This window comes from Pelophylax lessonae (assembly GCF_965119305.1).
Source record: "Pelophylax lessonae genome assembly, chromosome: 11".
In the NCBI taxonomy this organism is placed as follows: domain Eukaryota; kingdom Metazoa; phylum Chordata; class Amphibia; order Anura; family Ranidae; genus Pelophylax; species Pelophylax lessonae.
The window spans coordinates 8,471,738-8,489,414 of NC_138778.1; the positions used below are offsets into that span (position 1 = coordinate 8,471,738).

The window sequence follows — 17,677 nt, forward strand, 5'->3', positions numbered from 1 at the left end:
CACAGTAGTGTTCTCTGCCCCCCTTCATAGTAATGTACACTGCCCCCCCCCCCCTCACATTAGTGTCCTCTGCCCCTCTTCCCCACTACATAGTAGTGTCCCTTACCCCCCCCCCCCATCACATTACCCCCCCACCCTCACTGTAGTATCCTCTGCCCTCTTCACATCATCCCCCCTGACACAAAACACACCAATGAGTAGGTAGCGCCCTCCTACATTAAAACTAGTGCAGCTCTGAATAGTAACCAATCAGCTTCCATGTTTTATTGTCAAAGCTTGAATGAACAAGCTGAAGTTAGAAGCTGATTGGTTACTATGCACAGCTGTACCAGATTCTGTATGCACCCGTTTTAGTAAATCTTCACTTAAGCATCAAGCAAGTCTCAGCGCTGCCTCCTTCTACGCTCCGGCATACCATTTATAAAAGAGTCGTCTGTATATAGAAAAGAGATTAATGACGTGATGCCTGAGGAAAAAAAAAAAAAAAAAAGAGCAGCCTTTAAGGTAGGAGTTTAATGTATAAAACAAGATTAGATAATGAAACATTGAACTATTGATTACACATTTAAGTGCTTTAGAGGTCAACGTACACCGAGGGAAGAAAAAAACAAAAGCTGTACCCCACCCAGCCCGTAAAAGGGGAGGGGGGGAGGCGCCCCCATGGGGTGTATGAGGTGAAGGCCTTGGGTGGTGCTCTCACACGTTTCGATGGCTTAGACACAAGAGTACATTCTATTTCTGAGAACTGCCACTGCTTGGCCTGTAGAGCGGAGACTTGTAGAAGACGACCCCACACTGTCCTCCAATTTAACGGTCATTAAGAGTCCAGATGCTTCACTCCAGCACCACCTTTCCTCCTGCAGCTTCCAGTGTCGCCTTCATCTTTTCCGCTTCCTCCTTGGCAACGTTGGCCTTGATCTCTTGTGGAAGAGACTCCACCATCTTCTTGGCCTGTTCAGAAAAAATTAGGAATTTTAAAATAAGATTTGAACACAGCAACTACCTAGAAATGTATCAGGGTCAAGCCAATGGGGTCATTTACTAAACCTGAAGAATGAAAACTCTGGTGCAGCTCTGCACAGAACCCAATCAGCTTCCAGGGGTTTTTGCCAAAGCTTACAGTTGTGCTCAAAACTTTTCATCCCCTGGCAGATATTGTGAAATTTTGACATCAATATTGAAAAAAGGACTTATGTAAAAAAAAAAAAAAAAACTATTTTATTTAAAAGGATAGTGATTAGTATGAAGCCATTTATCACATAGTTGTTTGGCCTTGGTACAGGCACACACGTAAAATGGCAATTAAAGGTTAATTTTCCACATCTGAGACTTTATAAATTGCTATCAGAGTCTGTGTATAAATAGTCAATGAGTTTGTAACCTCTCAAGTAGATGCACTGAGCAGACTAGATGCTGAACCATGGAGAGCAGAAAAGAACTGTCAAAAGACCTGGGTAACAAGGTAATGAAACTTTATAAGGATGGAAAAAAAAGGATAATAAAAGATAATCAAAGCCTGAAATTTGCCAGTCAGTACAGTTCAATCACTTATTAGGAAATTGAAAATTCGGGGATCTCTTGATACCAAGCCAAGGTCAGGTAGACCAAGAAGAAAGATTAACATTCTGCAAGGAAGTGAGCTGTCGCCTGGAGAGGGGTGGGCCGGTAGATGTGGTGTATCTGGATTTTGCTCACGAATTTTAAACTGTCCCCCACAAACACTTAATGTACAAACTGAGGTCAGAGGGTATAGACCATAGGGTTTGTTCTTGGACAGAAAACTGGCTGCGAGGGCGAATTCAAAGGGTGGTGATAAATAACGTGTACTCGGAATGGTCTAGAGTGGTTAGTGGGGTACCCCAAAGCTCTGTCCTGGCACCCCTGAACTCTGCATGTAGCACACCCCTGAACCCCGCACTCTGTACGTAGCGCACCCCTGTACCCCGCACTCTGTACGTAGCGCACCCCTGTACCCCGCACTCTGTACGTAGCGCACCCCTGTACCCCGCACTCTGTACGTAGCGCACCCCTGTACCCCGCACTCTGTACGTAGCGCACCCCTGTACCCCGCACTCTGTACGTAGCGCACCCCTGTACCCCGCACTCTGTACGTAGCGCACCCCTGTACCCCGCACTCTGTACGTAGCGCACCCCTGTACCCCGCACTCTGTACGTAGCGCACCCCTGTACTCCGCACTCTGTACTCCACAACAAACTCCTGGTATTTATTGCCCCTTTAAGATCCTACCCCTGTCAGTGTTATTTGGCCACACCCATCGTTCGATGTGGTTCGGTGGGGGCGTGGTTGAGTTCCTGCACCTACTCTCTGGGAAAATAAGCCCTGAATACATTTTATATAGTCTTACAGATTCAACTGGCCCTTTGAAGACAACCATAATGCTGATGCGGCTCGTGATGAAATGGAGTTTGACACCGCTGAGTTAGGCGATGGGATAAATAGCTCAATCTCAGGGTTTGCTAATGACACATATATGTAGGGCAATTACATCACAGTAGGATATAAAAACTTTACAGGGACCAGAATAAATTAATAGTGGGCTATTAGATAGCAAATAAAGTTTAACATTGGTAAATGTAAGGTAATGCACGGGGGGTAAAAATATAAAACGCAAGAGACTCATAAGGGGGGGGGGGGGGGAACCCCTAGGGGATTCCAGGACTGAGAAAGGTCTGGGGGTCCTAGAAGAAGACAGACTGAGCAATAGCATGCCGTGTCAGCTACCAAAGCCATCGGAATATTAGCAAGCATTAAAAAGAGAATTTACTCCAGAGATCAAACGATAATCCTGCCACTTTATAAAACTCTGGTTCGGCCGCATCTAGAGCGTTCTGGTCAGCAATCCTCAGAAGGGATGTACTGGAGAGAGTCCAGAGAAGGGCAAGTAAATTAATATGGGGGGACACGCCAACACAGGTTGCACTGGATGGACTGTTGTCTTTATTCAACCTTACCAACTATTTAACACTACTACTACGCTACTATAAGAGCCCATTCACACTGCCGCGACTTGTGAGGCGACTTGTGTCGCCCCAGGTCGCTTGACATAACAAAAGCAATGTTAATCAATCAGTGCCGTCTTAATTGGCACTACTGAAGTCGCTCCGACTTCAGAAAAGGGTCCTGTACTACTTTGAGGCGACCTGTAATCCGACTTGTCCCATATACTTCAATGGGAGTCGCCTCCTTATCTTATTTGAAGCGACTTGTTATCAGACTTTCCATTAAAATGGTCCTGAACCAGAAAAAAAGATAATTTTTCTTAGAATTTTTAGTAGCACAGGGATGGGGCTCCGCTCCACCTAGGCGTTTTTCGGGCATTTTTTGCCTGTGCTACTAAAAATAAAAAAAATTATCTTTTTTTTTTTTCTGGTTCTGGACATGCTACAGAGCTGAAACTTCACAGGTACACTTTTTAGACCCCCCAGACACTAAATCCAAAAAAATCTCTTTTTTTTTTTTTTCAATAATTGGCTAATCATTTTTAAGAACTTTTTTTGTGTGATTGAGCATGACCCAGAACCATCATATTCTGATTGGCCAAATACAAAGTCGTACAAAGTCGTCTATCATACAAGTCGCGCTGAATACGCGCAAAGTCACGCTGAAAGTCGCCCCTTATGAGGCGACTTAGAGGTCGCGGCACTGTGAACCGGCTCTAAGGGGTTTGTTTATACTGCGAAACAGTGAAAGTAATATATATATATATATACACACACACACACACACATTAAATTATATATCTAATAAATAAAACACACACACACATTAAATTATATATCTAATAAATAAAACACACACACACACACACACACATACATATATATATATATATATATATATATATATATATATATATATATATATATATATATATATATTTGTTTTTCAATAAAACACTTGCAATATATATATATTATATATATATATACATACACATACACATATATAACGCAGAGATTGTATAACAGTAAACCCCCCTCCATTGCGGGGGTTACGTTCCGGACCCACCCGCGAAAAGTGAAAATCCGCGAAATTGAAATACCCTATTTACATACACTGCAGGCATGTTTTTTTTACTGTCACTGTACTTATAATAGCATTTAAGGTCTTTAAACACACTTTTAAAACAATAGAAACTCATTTAAACACATAAAAGATAATGAGAGACAGAGCAAGAGCTATGAAAAACACAAAAATATTTCATTAACAATAATTTAATTTGTAAAACAACATTACAGAAAAAACAGCAATATACCGGGACCGCAAAAACTGAGCCGCGATATAACGGGGGTTTACTATATATATATATATATATATATTTTTTTTTTTTTTTTAATTAATAATAAATACACCCAGAAGTAGGATATTTTAACTAGCAGTCAGACATGGAACTATATGAAAGGTGGAAGGGAGATAGTACTAATTTAATATAAAAATATAAAATATTTATAACAGCTGAGACCTTTTTTCATGGATATGATCATTTTAAATATAATACACAATACTGGTAAAAGTTTACTTTAATGTATCTCTAATGCCTTCTATTACCTCCAGTCTATCAGCCTCCACCTCCTCTGGGTTCAGATGCTGATCTTCCCTGCACTTCTTTAACCACTTCCCGCCCGCCCTATAGGCAAATGACGGCGGGAATGTGGTTGAGTTATCCTGACCGGACGTCATATGACGGCGGCAGGATAACTCCGCTCTGGGCGCCCCCCGGGGGCGCGCAGAGCGGCGATCGGTGATGCGAGGTGTCAGTCTGACACCCTGCATCTCCGATCTCGGTAAAGAGCCTCTGACGGAGGCTCTTTACCATGTGATCAGCCGTGTCCAATCACGGCTGGTCACATAGTAAATAGGAACAGCCGTTGATCAGCTTTCCTTAGTTCGTGCCTGACAGGCACGAGTAAAGGAGCGCCGATCGGCGGCTCCCCTGACAGGAAGGGGGGGTCGGCACTGGTAATCAGATCATTGATTACCAGTGCAGACCCTCGGGGGGGGGGGGGGGGGAGGGGGGAGAATGCCACTAGATCCACCAGGGATGCCCACTATGACCCCAGGGATGCCCACTATGACCCCAGGGATGCCCACTATGGCCACCAGGGATGGCAATCAGGGCTCAGGGAGCCCCCCATTGCCCACCCCATCAGTGCTGCCCACCAGTGCCCTCCCTATCAGTGCTGCCCACAAGTGCCCATCATTGCCATCCTCAAGTGTCGCCCACCAGTGCCCATTATTGCCCACCGGTGCCGCCTATCAGTGCCCATTAGTGCCCATCAGTGCCGCCTATCAGTGCCCATTAGTGCCCATCAGTGCCGCCCGTCAGTGCCGATCAGTGCCGCCCAGTGCCCATTAGTGCCCGTCAGTGCCACCTATCAGTGCCCATCAATGCCGCCCATCAATGCCGCCCATCATCAGTGCCACCCCATCAGTGCCACCCCATCAGTGCCACCCCATCAGTGCCACCCCATCAGTGCCACCCCATCAGTGCCACCCCATCAGTGCCACCCCATCAGTGCCACCCCATCAGTGCCACCCCATCAGTGCCACCCCATCAGTGCCACCCCATCAGTGCCACCCCATCAGTGCCACCCCATCAGTGCCTGTCAGTGCAGTCTCATCAGTGCTCATCAGTGCAGGAAAAAAATTATTTATTTACAAAATTGTATAACATAAACAAAATAATTTTTTTTTTTTTTAAACTTTTCGGTCTTTTTTTATTTGTTTAGCAAAAAGTAAAAATCGCACAGGTGATCAAATACCACCGAAAGAAAGCTCTATTTGTGGGGGGGAAATGACATAAATTTGGTGTAGGTACAGTGTTGCATGACCGCGCAATTGTCATTCAAAATGCAACAGCGCTAAAAGGGGAAAATTGGCCTGGGCGGGAAGGGAGGGAAGTGCCCGGTATTAAAGTGATTTTTTTTTTTTTACACAACAAGATGGGGTAGAACCCTGGGTCAGCTCTGTGTCCCCACTGCAGGTTTTCCCAACGTTTTCACTGGGAAAGAAAGGAAGGGGAATCTCCTACGCTAAAAAGGTAAGTTCAGTGTTGCACTTTTTTTAATCAAATCCTTTAATAAAAACTTTTTACACAAATTAAAGTTGGCCTGGGTGTTCAGGACCTGAACTTGGAGCTCCTAGGAAATTAAATCCTGTACAAAAAAAAAAAAAAAAAGCAGGCTTCCATTTATGTAGAAATCAGGGGGTGTGCAAAAGAAAGTCACCTTTATGTGCTCAGTCTTTGAGTATCTCCCGAGATTCAAAGGCAAAGGGCTGCAGTTACATATTTCACTTGCAGAAGAAGAATGTGGAAATACACCACCTGATGGTGAAATGTGGTAATGCAGCGGCAGCAAAAATCTAAAATACTGCCCTTTTATGGAAACTGCCGTATTTCACGGGTTGTGCTGCCCCTGTCCAGTCATAAGTAAAGGAATGGGGACCAACTCCTGATTACTATCTGGTTGTAGGGTCCCATTCGCAAAAAAAAAAAAAAAAAAAAAAGCATTTTTACTGTGATACAGATATTACAGCAGTCTGGTAAGGTTTAAAATGCTGCAGACCAGCAACAAACTCCTGTATTCCAGAGCCACAGTATAGTAACAAAAGTTTTGGATGAACCTCTGTATTCTTTACAAGTGCAGCAAATTTCAGGTTATTTTATTCCCCCCATAATGCAATATTCGCTGAGGATACAAAGTCATTGTGTGCGGTGTGTAGTTATTTCTGTCCTGGTTTTATTACAGCAGTTTAAAAAAAAATAAAAATGCCAGCGGCCAGTTTAAAAAAAGATTTGTAATTTTTATTGTTTTTTTTTTACTAGTAATGGCGGTGATCTGCGATTTTTAGAGGGACTGCGACATTGCGGCGGACAGATCGGACCCCTAACTGACATTTTTGACACTTTTGGGGGGACCAGTGAGATTACTACAGTAATCAGTGCTAAAAATACGCACTGTTACTATACTAATGACACTGGCAGGGAAGGGGTTAATACTGTGGGTGATCAAGGGGTTAAATGTGAGCCTAGGGTAGGGATTCTAATTTTATGGGGGCGGGGCTTGTGGAATGATCATAGAGACCTGTGATCCTATATAGAAGGATCACAGTCTCTCTGTGATCATTTCAGAGAGAAGAACGGTAGGCTGTGTTTACAACAGGTGACCGTCCTCTCTCAGCGGGGAGCGATCGCGGGTGGCTGGTGGCAATCGGAGCCGCCCGACCCGTGCATCGGAGTCCCCGCTGCCGAGTGGGGCCGGGATTGCGTCGCCGCGCGTTTGCCCCCTAGCTGCAGGTGCGCGACCGACGTATATCTACGTCGGTTTGTGCATGAGGTGCTGCGGCGGGCGGTCCTTAAGTGGTTAAAGGAGAAGTAGGACCAGCTCTTTTGTCCCCACTTCTCCTGTGGGTCACCGGAGTGCACTTGGTTCTGCATTCCTGTGATCCCTATTCAGCTGATGGCAGGCTAAAGTCCGCTGACATTACTCAGCTAGTCCAGACCCTGGAGTGGTCCTGACTTTAATGTTGGGACCCACCCGGATGCCTGACCAGCAGCTGGCTCAGCCTCTCAGCACACTGCCTGAGCCAGCCAGTCCCCCCGCCCCCCCCTCCACAGCCCAGTGCTCCAATGAGTGCTGGAGGGGCAAAGCAGAGAGCCAGTGAATGACAGTCACCGCTCTCTGTTTACTGAAGACTGATAAGCAAGCGATCAGCGGTCATGTGATCAGTTTTCGGTCTTCGAGGCAGCAGGTACCAATGCTGCATCCCCTTAGCGGGGTATAAATGTTATATATATTTTTTTTAAATTCCCATATTTCTGTTTTAATCTAGAATAGTGATGGCGAACCCAAATGTTTTGGATCTACATTTCCCATGATGCTCAGCTACACTGCAGAGTGCATAAGGATCATGGGAAATGTAGTTCCAAAACATCCGGGGTGCCAAGGTTCCCCATCACTGATCTAGAGCAGGGGTCTTCAAACTATGGCCCTCCAGTTGTTCAAGAACTACAATTCCCATCATGCCTAGTCAAGTCTGTGAATGTCAGAGTTTTACAATGCATCATGGGATGTGTAGTTCAGTAACAGCTGGAGGGCCGTAGTTTGAGGATCCCTAATCTAGAGTAATCAAAAGGAAACTAGTAAACGCAAACTATAGTAAAGCAACATTGGTAAAGTGGCCGGGTTTGGGCCATGGACTGTGGCGAGGTCTTGATCAGTATGAAGATCTTACCTGCACCAAATTCACTCCCGGTACACAGTTCTTCACTTCTTTGATGAGTTTCACTTTGTCTACAGCGTTCACCTCTGTTAGTTTTATAGTAAAATGTGTCTTTTCTTTCTTGGCTGGTGCTGCCTCTTCCTCCGCAGCCTGTGAAAGGCAAAACAAGACCAAAAATCAAAGCCAACTCCAACCTAAGCAAATCTTCAGGAATAACTGCAGAATGAGGAGAACAGCATCTCCGATATGTTATAGTGACCCAAAGCCAGTGACAGTTGTCACCGACATACCCCAAGCAAAATCTGTACGGAGTGCACTATTTTTTAAGTAAACATTTGAGTGATCCGACCAAAAATGTATTTTTATTTAACCACTTAACGTCTGCCTGCAGTAATATTACTGTGGCAGAGTGGCTCGTTATCGTCTGACGACATAGTACTACGTCGTCAGACACTCCCCCTTTCCCCTTTGTATTCAGTCACAGCGGGAGTCGGGCCATTACGCGTTAAAAAAAACACCAAAAATTTTATTTGTTAGTAAACGCAATAACTTTTGCGCAAACCAATCAAAATACGCTTATTGTGATTTTTTTTTACCAAACATATGTAGCAGAAAACAAATTGGCCAAAAATTTTAAAAAATTTTGATTTTTACATTTTTTTGGGGGGGAATTTCATATAAAAAAAATGTGAAAAATATTGTTGTTTTTTCTAAATTTACGCTCTTTTTTTGTTTATAGCGCAAAAAGTAAAAAAAAAAAAAAAGAAAAATCGCACAGGTGACCAAATACCACCAAAAGAAAGCTCTGTTTGTGGGGAAAAAAGGACGTAAATTTTGTTTGGGTACGGCGTCGCACGACCGCGCAATTGTGAGTTAAAGTCGCACAGCGCCGAATCGCAAAAAGTGGCCTGGGCGTAAGACAGCAAAATCCTCCGGTGGTAAAGTGGTTAAGGATCTCAGAATAGCACAAATATTGAACTGTAGCAAAAGGCATTATTGTTGCATTTTTGTTTGCAAAAGGCATCATTTTGTATTAAAGTGGCATTAGACCCAAAACCAAAAATTTAATATATTGCAGCTTACCGATCATTAGATGTGGTGGCTGCGCCATTTATTTATTTTTTTTTAGGCTTTTTCCCTGTTTTCACCTGGTGATCCGGCCAGTAACACCCCTCCTGTATTCCAGCGCCCCCCACTCTGGATCAAACACCTTTGGACAGCAGCATTTTTAGTCTGGTGGGGGGGGGGGGGGGGGGGGGGGGGGGAGGAGGAGTGTACGATGGACTAGCACAGCACCTCTCAACCTTTTCAACACAAAGGAACCCTTTAAAGCGGAGTTCCGGTCCCAAAATCGATTTTGGGCCATCCGCTTGCTGAGTGTCACCTGAAAAAGAAATGGATAGTCCCGATTTTTATTTTTTTTATGTTTACTTACCTTGTTATTGAAGAAAATATACTCACCTTTCTTCCTCTCACTGTGGTCACGGCCCGCGCCGTCACTTCCTGTTTGTGAGGACTCCTGGGAGCTGAACGTCATCGCTCCCAGGAATCAATGTGCCTGCACCGGCCCCGCTCGTCACTTCCGGTGCAGGCGCGGCATTCACTGCTAAACCGCTTCTGGACATGCCCAGAAACTGTGCAGGGATGACGCTCCTGCCCCGGAAGTGACAAGCGGGGCCCGTGCAGGGTATTGTGGGACCGAAGAGGACGCTCCGGCTTCAGCTGCCCACACCTGAGATGGCAGCGCTGGACAAGACATTTTCGAGGTAAGTATTTCTTCTAAAAGGTAAGTGTAACCCGGGACAGATCAGATGCCATCTATTATGGAATGTACTAGCCCTGACTGTCCCGGGGGTATTTTTATCTAAAAAATCATGTCCGAGGCCGGAACTCCGCTTTAATTACTTTCCGGTCTCAGGGAACCCCTGCTAAAAATCATATCTACAACTCATGATACATTGGTGTGTTGGTCAGTGGGGAGATTGCTTCTTACCAGTGTCCATCTAAATGGGGGGGCTGCCAGCCAGGTAGAATAATTCGACTCGACCCGAGACCCAGTCGTATGCCACCTCGCGAGGTATTTAACTCGCAGGCCAGCCCCCGTACGGTGGGGCAATGTTGTGGCCGACCTAGCGCTGTGCTGAGGTCTGCGCGTGCTCACTGGCCAGACTGGGGTGGCCACTGGATCTAGATTATCCAGCCCGTCGCCCAGATCTCACAGGAAAAAGCAGGAGAAAAAAAAAAAATATCTAAAAAGAAAAAATTGCCAGGAAAAGAGATCCCAGCGCGGAACTAGGTCCTGACTAGTACCTATAGCAGAAAGAGGAGGGGGGGGGAGTATACCCCCTGGGACTGCCCATAGGCGTAGCCAGACTTTTTTTCTGCCTAGTGTCCTACTCTTTTAGGGGGCAGTATAACCCAATGGTTAAGATCAGGAGCGTTGTCCATCAATGAAGAAGAAGAGGGAAATTTCCTCTGATTTTGTTGATAATATGCAGAATTAATTTTGCCATCAATGTTGACTAAATCTCCTGCACAGCATAGATTCACCTCCATGCTTCACAGTATGGATGGTGTGCTTCTCTTCATAGGCCTTGTGGACTCTTCTTCAAACAGTGTTTACGTTTGACCATAAAGTATAATTTTGGTCTCGTCACCGCAAATATTTTTAAATCAGAGGTTTTAAGCTTTTCTAGGCGACGTTTTACTGCGGGATTATAAGTGGGCTGTTTTGTATTGTTGGTGCAGTAGAAATGACCAACATTTCACAAATTCTGCCAGACATAAGTAAACCTAATGCCTCGTACACACGCACCGAATGTCGGCCGAACGATCGGCCGTCTTTTGTCCGGTGCTGTCCTGTCGGTTGAAAAGTGCTAAAGACTGCACACGAATTTTGTCGGCCAACAACAGCCGACTGCAGAAGTGATGTCATGTAATGGTTAACTTTCCGTGTGTTTTTTCTTTTCTGAGCATGCCCAGTCTTGCAAATCTGCTGATTGTCGGCCGAATTCTGTACTGACTGGCGAACAATCGGCCGTTCTGGTGACGGCCAACAAAAAATTTTATAGCCTGCACACCCGATTCCGTTCGGCCGAAAAGTCGCAGTTGGTTGTCGGAAGCATCATACTAACAAGCCGACAATCGGCCGATCGTTCGGCGGCCGAATATTTACGGCCGACAATGGCTACGTGTGTACGGGCCTTTAGAACACAAATGTGAGCACATGGCAGGAGGTGATTTAGCAATCTACATTTTACTAATAGGAAGAGTCTTCAAATGACCCTCCCCCCACCGACACAATTCCACAACCCAGCAAAGGCCGAAAAACCAGAACTGAAGAACCAGAATTCAATTCACCAGAATTTCAGATTTCACAGAGGCAGGAGGAATCAGAGTGGGCGGCGATCTCTGCAAGCGCCGGTCTGTTCCTGTCCAGCGCTGCTTGACAGGGGGGGGGGGGGGGTGAGTGGCGGCAGCTTCCCAGTGTAACTAGCATCCCCAAAGAGAGGACCCTGCGTGCCAGCTGTTCCCCACCACTGTCCTATATAGACGATTTCTGACTTCCAAGAAACAAATGCATTTACCTGGGCTGGTGCTGCTGCACCGACTGCTCCTGGCATCATGGCGCCCATCGGCATCATTCCAACATCCGGAATCTTCAGCGTTTTCTAAAACAAAAATTAAAAAAAAAAAAAACAAAAAGACAGATCAGACCGGTCCTGTAAACATTTTTTTCTGCAACAAGCATGGCATTCTTGAGGCCTCGTCCACACAGGTCTACTTAAAGCGTAACTCCACTTTTGTTGAGAAAAAAAAAAACATTCCCCTCTGGGTGATCTCTGTACATCGCAGGGATTGTAACAAACTTTGTTGCAGATTTCTACCTTTTGTTATTCTGAAGAAATCATTGTTTGTTCCTCTGTGCTGATTGGGTCTAATGGGAGTGGTTTCATAATTATCTATCAGCTGTGGCAGCCGCAGGGCTCCAATGAGGAAATCTGCTGGGCCTGCATCCCTTTACCCTTTACACGTGTTCCTTCTTTATAGGATCACATGTCTCTATGATAATTTCACAAGCCAGGCCCCTCCCACCCACAGTTAGAATCACTCCCATAGGCTCACATTTAACCCTTTGATCACCCCTGGGTTAACCCCTTCCCTGCCAGTGTCATTAGTACATAACAGTGCATATGTATAGCACCGATTACTGTAGTAATGTCACTGGTACCCCCAAAAGTGTCAAAAATGTCAGTCAGGGGTCCGATCTGTCCGCCGCAATGTCGCAGTCTCACTAAAAATCGCAGATCGCTGCCATTACTAGCTTATTGCGATTTTTTTTTTTTACCAAAAATATGTAGCAGAAAACAAATTGGCCTAAAAGGATGAAAATTTTAGATTTTTTTATTTTCGGGGGGAATGTTGTATAGCAGAATGTGAAAAATATTGGGGTTTTTTTTGTTTATAGCGCAAAAAAATAAAAAAATCGCACAGGTGATCAAATACCACCAAAAGAAAGCTCTATTTGTGGGAAAAAGGACATCAATTTTATTGGGTACAGCGCCGCACGACCGCGCAATTGTCAGTTAAAGTATCGCAGTGCCGAATCGCAAAAAATGGCCTGGTCATTAAGGGGGGCAAATCATTCTGGTCTAGAAGTGGTTAAAGGTTCACTCTTTGGACCCACCTGTTACCTCCAAAGATCTGAACTAGATATAATGTTCAGGGGGGGCATAGAATAGTGGGGGGGTATATATTGGTGGGGGGGTATATAATAGTGGGAGGGGTATATAATAGTGGGAGGGGTATATAATAGTGGGAGGGGTATATAATAGTGGGAGGGGTATATAATAGTGGGAGGGGTATATAATGGTGGGAGGGGTATATAATGGTGGGAGGGGTATATGGTGGGGGGGTATATAATAGTGGGAGGGGTATATAATAGTGGGAGGGGTATATAATAGTGGGAGGGGTATATAATAGTGGGAGGGGTATATAATAGTGGGAGGGGTATATAATAGTGGGAGGGGTATATAATAGTGGGAGGGGTATATAATAGTGGGAGGGGTATATAATGGTGGGAGGGGTATATAATGGTGGGAGGGGTATATAATGGTGGGGGGGGTATATAATGGTGGGGGGTATATAATAATGGGGGGGGTATACAATGGTGGGGGGGGTATACAATGGTGGGGGGGGGGGTATATAATGGTGGGGGGGGGTATATAATGGTGGGGGGGGGGTATATAATGGTGGGGGGGGGGTATATAATGGTGGGGGGGGGTATATAATGGTGGGGGGGGTATATAATGGTGGGGGGGGGGTATATAATGGTGGGGGGGGTATATAATGGTGGGGGGGTATATAATGGTGGGGGGGTATATAATGGTGGGGGGGGGTATATAATGGTGGGGGGGGGTATATAATGGTGGGGGGGGGTATATAATGGTGGGGGGGGGGTATATAATGGTGGGGGGGGTATATAATGGTGGGGGGGGTATATAATGGTGGGGGGGGGGGGGTATATAATGGTGGGGGGGGGGGTATATAATGGTGGGGGGGTATATAATGGTGGGGGGGGGTATATAATGGTGGGGGGGGGTATATAATGGTGGGGGGGGGTATATAATGGTGGGGGGGGGGGTATATAATGGGGGGGTATATAATGGGGGGGGTATATAATGGTGGGAGGGGGGTATATAATGGTGGGGGGGGGTATATAATGGTGGGGGGGGGGTATATAATGGTGGGGGGGGGTATATAATGGTGGGGGGGGTATATAATGGTGGGGGGGTATATAATGGTGGGGGGGGTATATAATGGTGGGGGGGGTATATAATGGTGGGGGGGGTATATAATGGTGGGGGGGGTATATAATGGTGGGGGGGGTATATAATGGTGGGGGGGGTATATAATGGTGGGGGGGGGTATATGGTGGGGGGGGTATATAATGGTGGGGGGGGGGGGTATATAATGGTGGGGGGGGGGGTATATAATGGTGGGGGGGGGGGTATATAATGGTGGGGGGGGGTATATAATGGTGGGGGGGGGGTATATAATGGTGGGGGGGGGTATATAATGGTGGGGGGGGTATATAATGGTGGGGTTTATATAATGGGGGGGGGTATATAATGGGGGGGTATATAATGGTGGGAGGGGGGTATATAATGGTGGGGGGGGTATATAATGGTGGGGGGGGGTATATAATGGTGGGGGGTGGGGGTATATAATGGTGGGGGGGTATATAATGGTGGGGGGGTATATAATGGTGGGGGGGGGGGGTATATAATGGGGGGGTATATAATGGTGGGGGGTATATAATGGTGGGGGGTATATAATGGTGGGGGGGTATATAATGGTGGGGGGGGGGTATTAATGGTGGGGGGTATATAATGGTGGGGGGGTATATAATGGGGGGGGGTATATAATGGTCAGGGGGGGTATATAATGGTCGGACACATATTTGGGCAGGTAATGGATGTATAAACCTGAAGGATGACCCCGGTGTCTTCACTTACCTTTAGCAGCTCATTGAGGTCGGAGACTTCTAACAGACTGAGGGATGCGATTTGGTCGACCAGCTGATGGATTTTGGGGGGTATTGTTTGGCTGCGTTGTCCAAATCTGGGATGGGTAAAGGTTCGTTCCTCAGTGCGCAGGACGTCCGTAAATACCGCACTGCCTCTAACCTGTAACAATGTAACCAATCGTTATACCGGAAATCCGACACAGAGGAACAATGCCTACATTTATTATAAAGGAGGAGGAGGTGCACTGGTGGGCACTGATGAGGTGGCACTAATATGCAGCACTGATGGGCATCACTGGGAAAGGGGGGGGGGGGGCTGCACTGATAATCAACGAAGACCCCCCCCCCCCCCCCCATCAGGAGAGCCACTTATTGTCTCATTGTCTCTCCGCACGCCCTGCCAGCACAAGTAGAGGAATGCTGATAGCCGGCACTTCCTGTTATCAGCTGTGATTGGAGACTGGACACAGCTAATCAGATAGTAAGGAGCCTACGTCATAGGCTCTGTACCAAGATCAGAGATGTGGTGTGCCGGAGCAATGGGGGGGTCAACAGCCATTCTAGAGAGAGGGAATGGGGGGGGGGGGAATGCGTGACATAACCATTCTAGAGGGGGGGGGGTGCGTGACATAACCATTCTAGAGAGGGGGGGGGGGGGCGTGACATAACCATTCTAGAAAGGGGGATGGGGGGCGTGACATAGGCATTTTTAAAGTGGGTATTGGGGGTTGGGGAGACATAGGCTTTTTAGAAGGGGGTATTAGAGAGGGGGACATAGGCATCTAGAGTGGGGGATGGGGGTGTGTGTTATATAGGCATCTTAGACGGGGGGGGGGGGGGCAGCCACAAAGGCATTCTAGAAGGGGGTGTTGAGGGAGCGACATCAGCATTCTAGGAGAGGGGATTTGGGGGTGTACAAAGGCATTCTAGTGGGGGGCCACATGGACATTCTTCAGATTGCAGGAGGTAAGGGGGGGGGGGGGTACTTTAGGTCAGGTGGACACTAAAGGATGGATACATTGTGTATGGAGGGGGTCGGTCAGGGGACATTTATTGGAAGGGGGGGGGGGTCACAGTCGGGGGATATTTATTGTGGAGGGGGGGGGGGGAGGTCAGTGGGGGGACATTTATTGGGTAAGGGGTGACATTTAACTGAGGGGGGTCAGTGGGGGGAAATTTATTGTGGAGGGGGGGGGACATATTTTGGGGAGGGGAGGAGGTCAGTGGGGGGGGGGGACATTTATTGAGTAGGGGGGGGGCATTTATTTGGTAGGGGGGTGACATTTAACTGAGGGGGGTCAGTGGGGGGACATTTATTGGGGAGGGGGTGGTCAGTGTGGGGGGGGGGGCATTTATCCCCCCTCAGTGAATGTATTGCACAGCCATGTCCCCCCCCTCCTCAGGGTCACCTGTCCCCTCCATAACACATCACCAATGACCTTCCAGCCTTCCTTTCCTCCCTCCCTCTCCCCTGCAGGTACCTGCACAGGCCGGAGGCGGCGCTCCTCGCTCTCAGGCAGCAGCGGGCGGCGGGGTACATGGTGTCCGGTGTCCGGGATCTTCTCCGCTCACTGTCACCGGCGCCAACACATGGAAGCCGCACACACTGTGTGACCTACCCGGCGTGCACCGCGACCAGGAAAAACTTTATTGACAGGAAGCACGGCGCAGCCTATTGGACGCAGAGACAGGGGAACACCGGCGGAAGTGATGTCAGGAGCTCGGAGAGTAAAGAGGCGGACTTCTTGACTGTGGGCATATTGCCCACACCTGTCATGGCCGCTTCCCTGCAGAGTGAGCAGTGGAAACTGTCACTGTTTTCTGCATGGAGACTGAGGCGTTGTCCGGGCTTTAAAGGAAACACACTAAGAAATTAAGAAGGATGCCCTTTGCTGTCCCTGCCTTTAAAAAAAAAAAATTGCCTGGCTGTCATGCCAACCCATTGCATTTAGTAGTTTATGAGGTTGGATTTCAGATGCATGCAGCTGTGCATTAATATTTAAGTGCCCCCCCCCCCCCCTCCCCGCTTTTTTTTTTCTTCTCCTCTCCTATTTTCTCTCCTCCTCTCTCCTCCGCTGTCCCCTTTCCTTTTCTTATCCCTTCCTCTTCTCTTCTTAAAGTGGTAGTATACTCCGCTCTTTTTCACTTTTTACCTACAGGTAAGCCTATAATGCGGCCTATAATAAGGCTTACCTGTAGGTATAATTAATATCTCCTAAACCTGCACGGTTTAGGAGGTATTTCCATTGCATGCAGCCACTCACGCGAGCGGCGAATGCGCTCTGAAGGTCCGGCGAACCTTCAGCTTCCCTTGCTGGGAGCTTGCCGGAAAGTGACTCCCGCGCTCATGTGCGGGAGTGACGTCATCGCGGCTCCGGCCAATCACAGCGCCAGAGCCACCGAACTCAGAAGAGACGCCGTGGGATCATGGCAGTGCCCGCAGCGGTGTTCGGGGGTCTGTGTCGGGGCTTAGTTTTAAGGTTAGTAATTCATAATGAGCTAGTATGTGATGCATACTAGCTCATTAAGCCTTTGTCTTGCAGGTTTTTTTTATTTTAGGTTTACAACCGCTTTAATCACCCTATCCAACAGACGCCTCATCTGCTCACATCCGCATTGCAGCTTCATATGTGGCGGGCGTCGTACATCTCTATGGGCGTTTGCCCCAAATGTGTTCTTGCAGCCGCACATCCAATGACCGTGTTTCCCCGCAAATAAGACCTGAAAATAAAAGAAGGGACGGCTCGTGAATGGAGGAGATGCCGGATAAGACCCACATCCCTGACACCAAGAAAAAAAGATTTGTGGCCGTAGGCTCTGGTCGGTATTTATACTGGCACTGAGCTTTTTTTGCTCTTTGCTGCAGCGCTCTGCCAGGTCTTGCTGGGTTCCATGGTCTAGGG

General features: G+C 47.1%; 1 protein-coding gene across 1 annotated transcript; it reads right to left on the minus strand.

Moving 5' to 3' along the window:
• Positions 1–498: 498 nt before the first annotated feature.
• Positions 499–16,429, minus strand: MRPL12 (mitochondrial ribosomal protein L12). Its single transcript, XM_082272708.1, is given in 6 exon segments — positions 499–951; positions 8,258–8,395; positions 11,833–11,916; positions 14,764–14,834; positions 14,837–14,934; positions 16,256–16,429. Coding segments are annotated over 6 exon segments (567 nt in total). The 5' UTR covers positions 16,315–16,429; the 3' UTR covers positions 499–834.
• Positions 16,430–17,677: the final 1,248 nt, after the last annotated feature.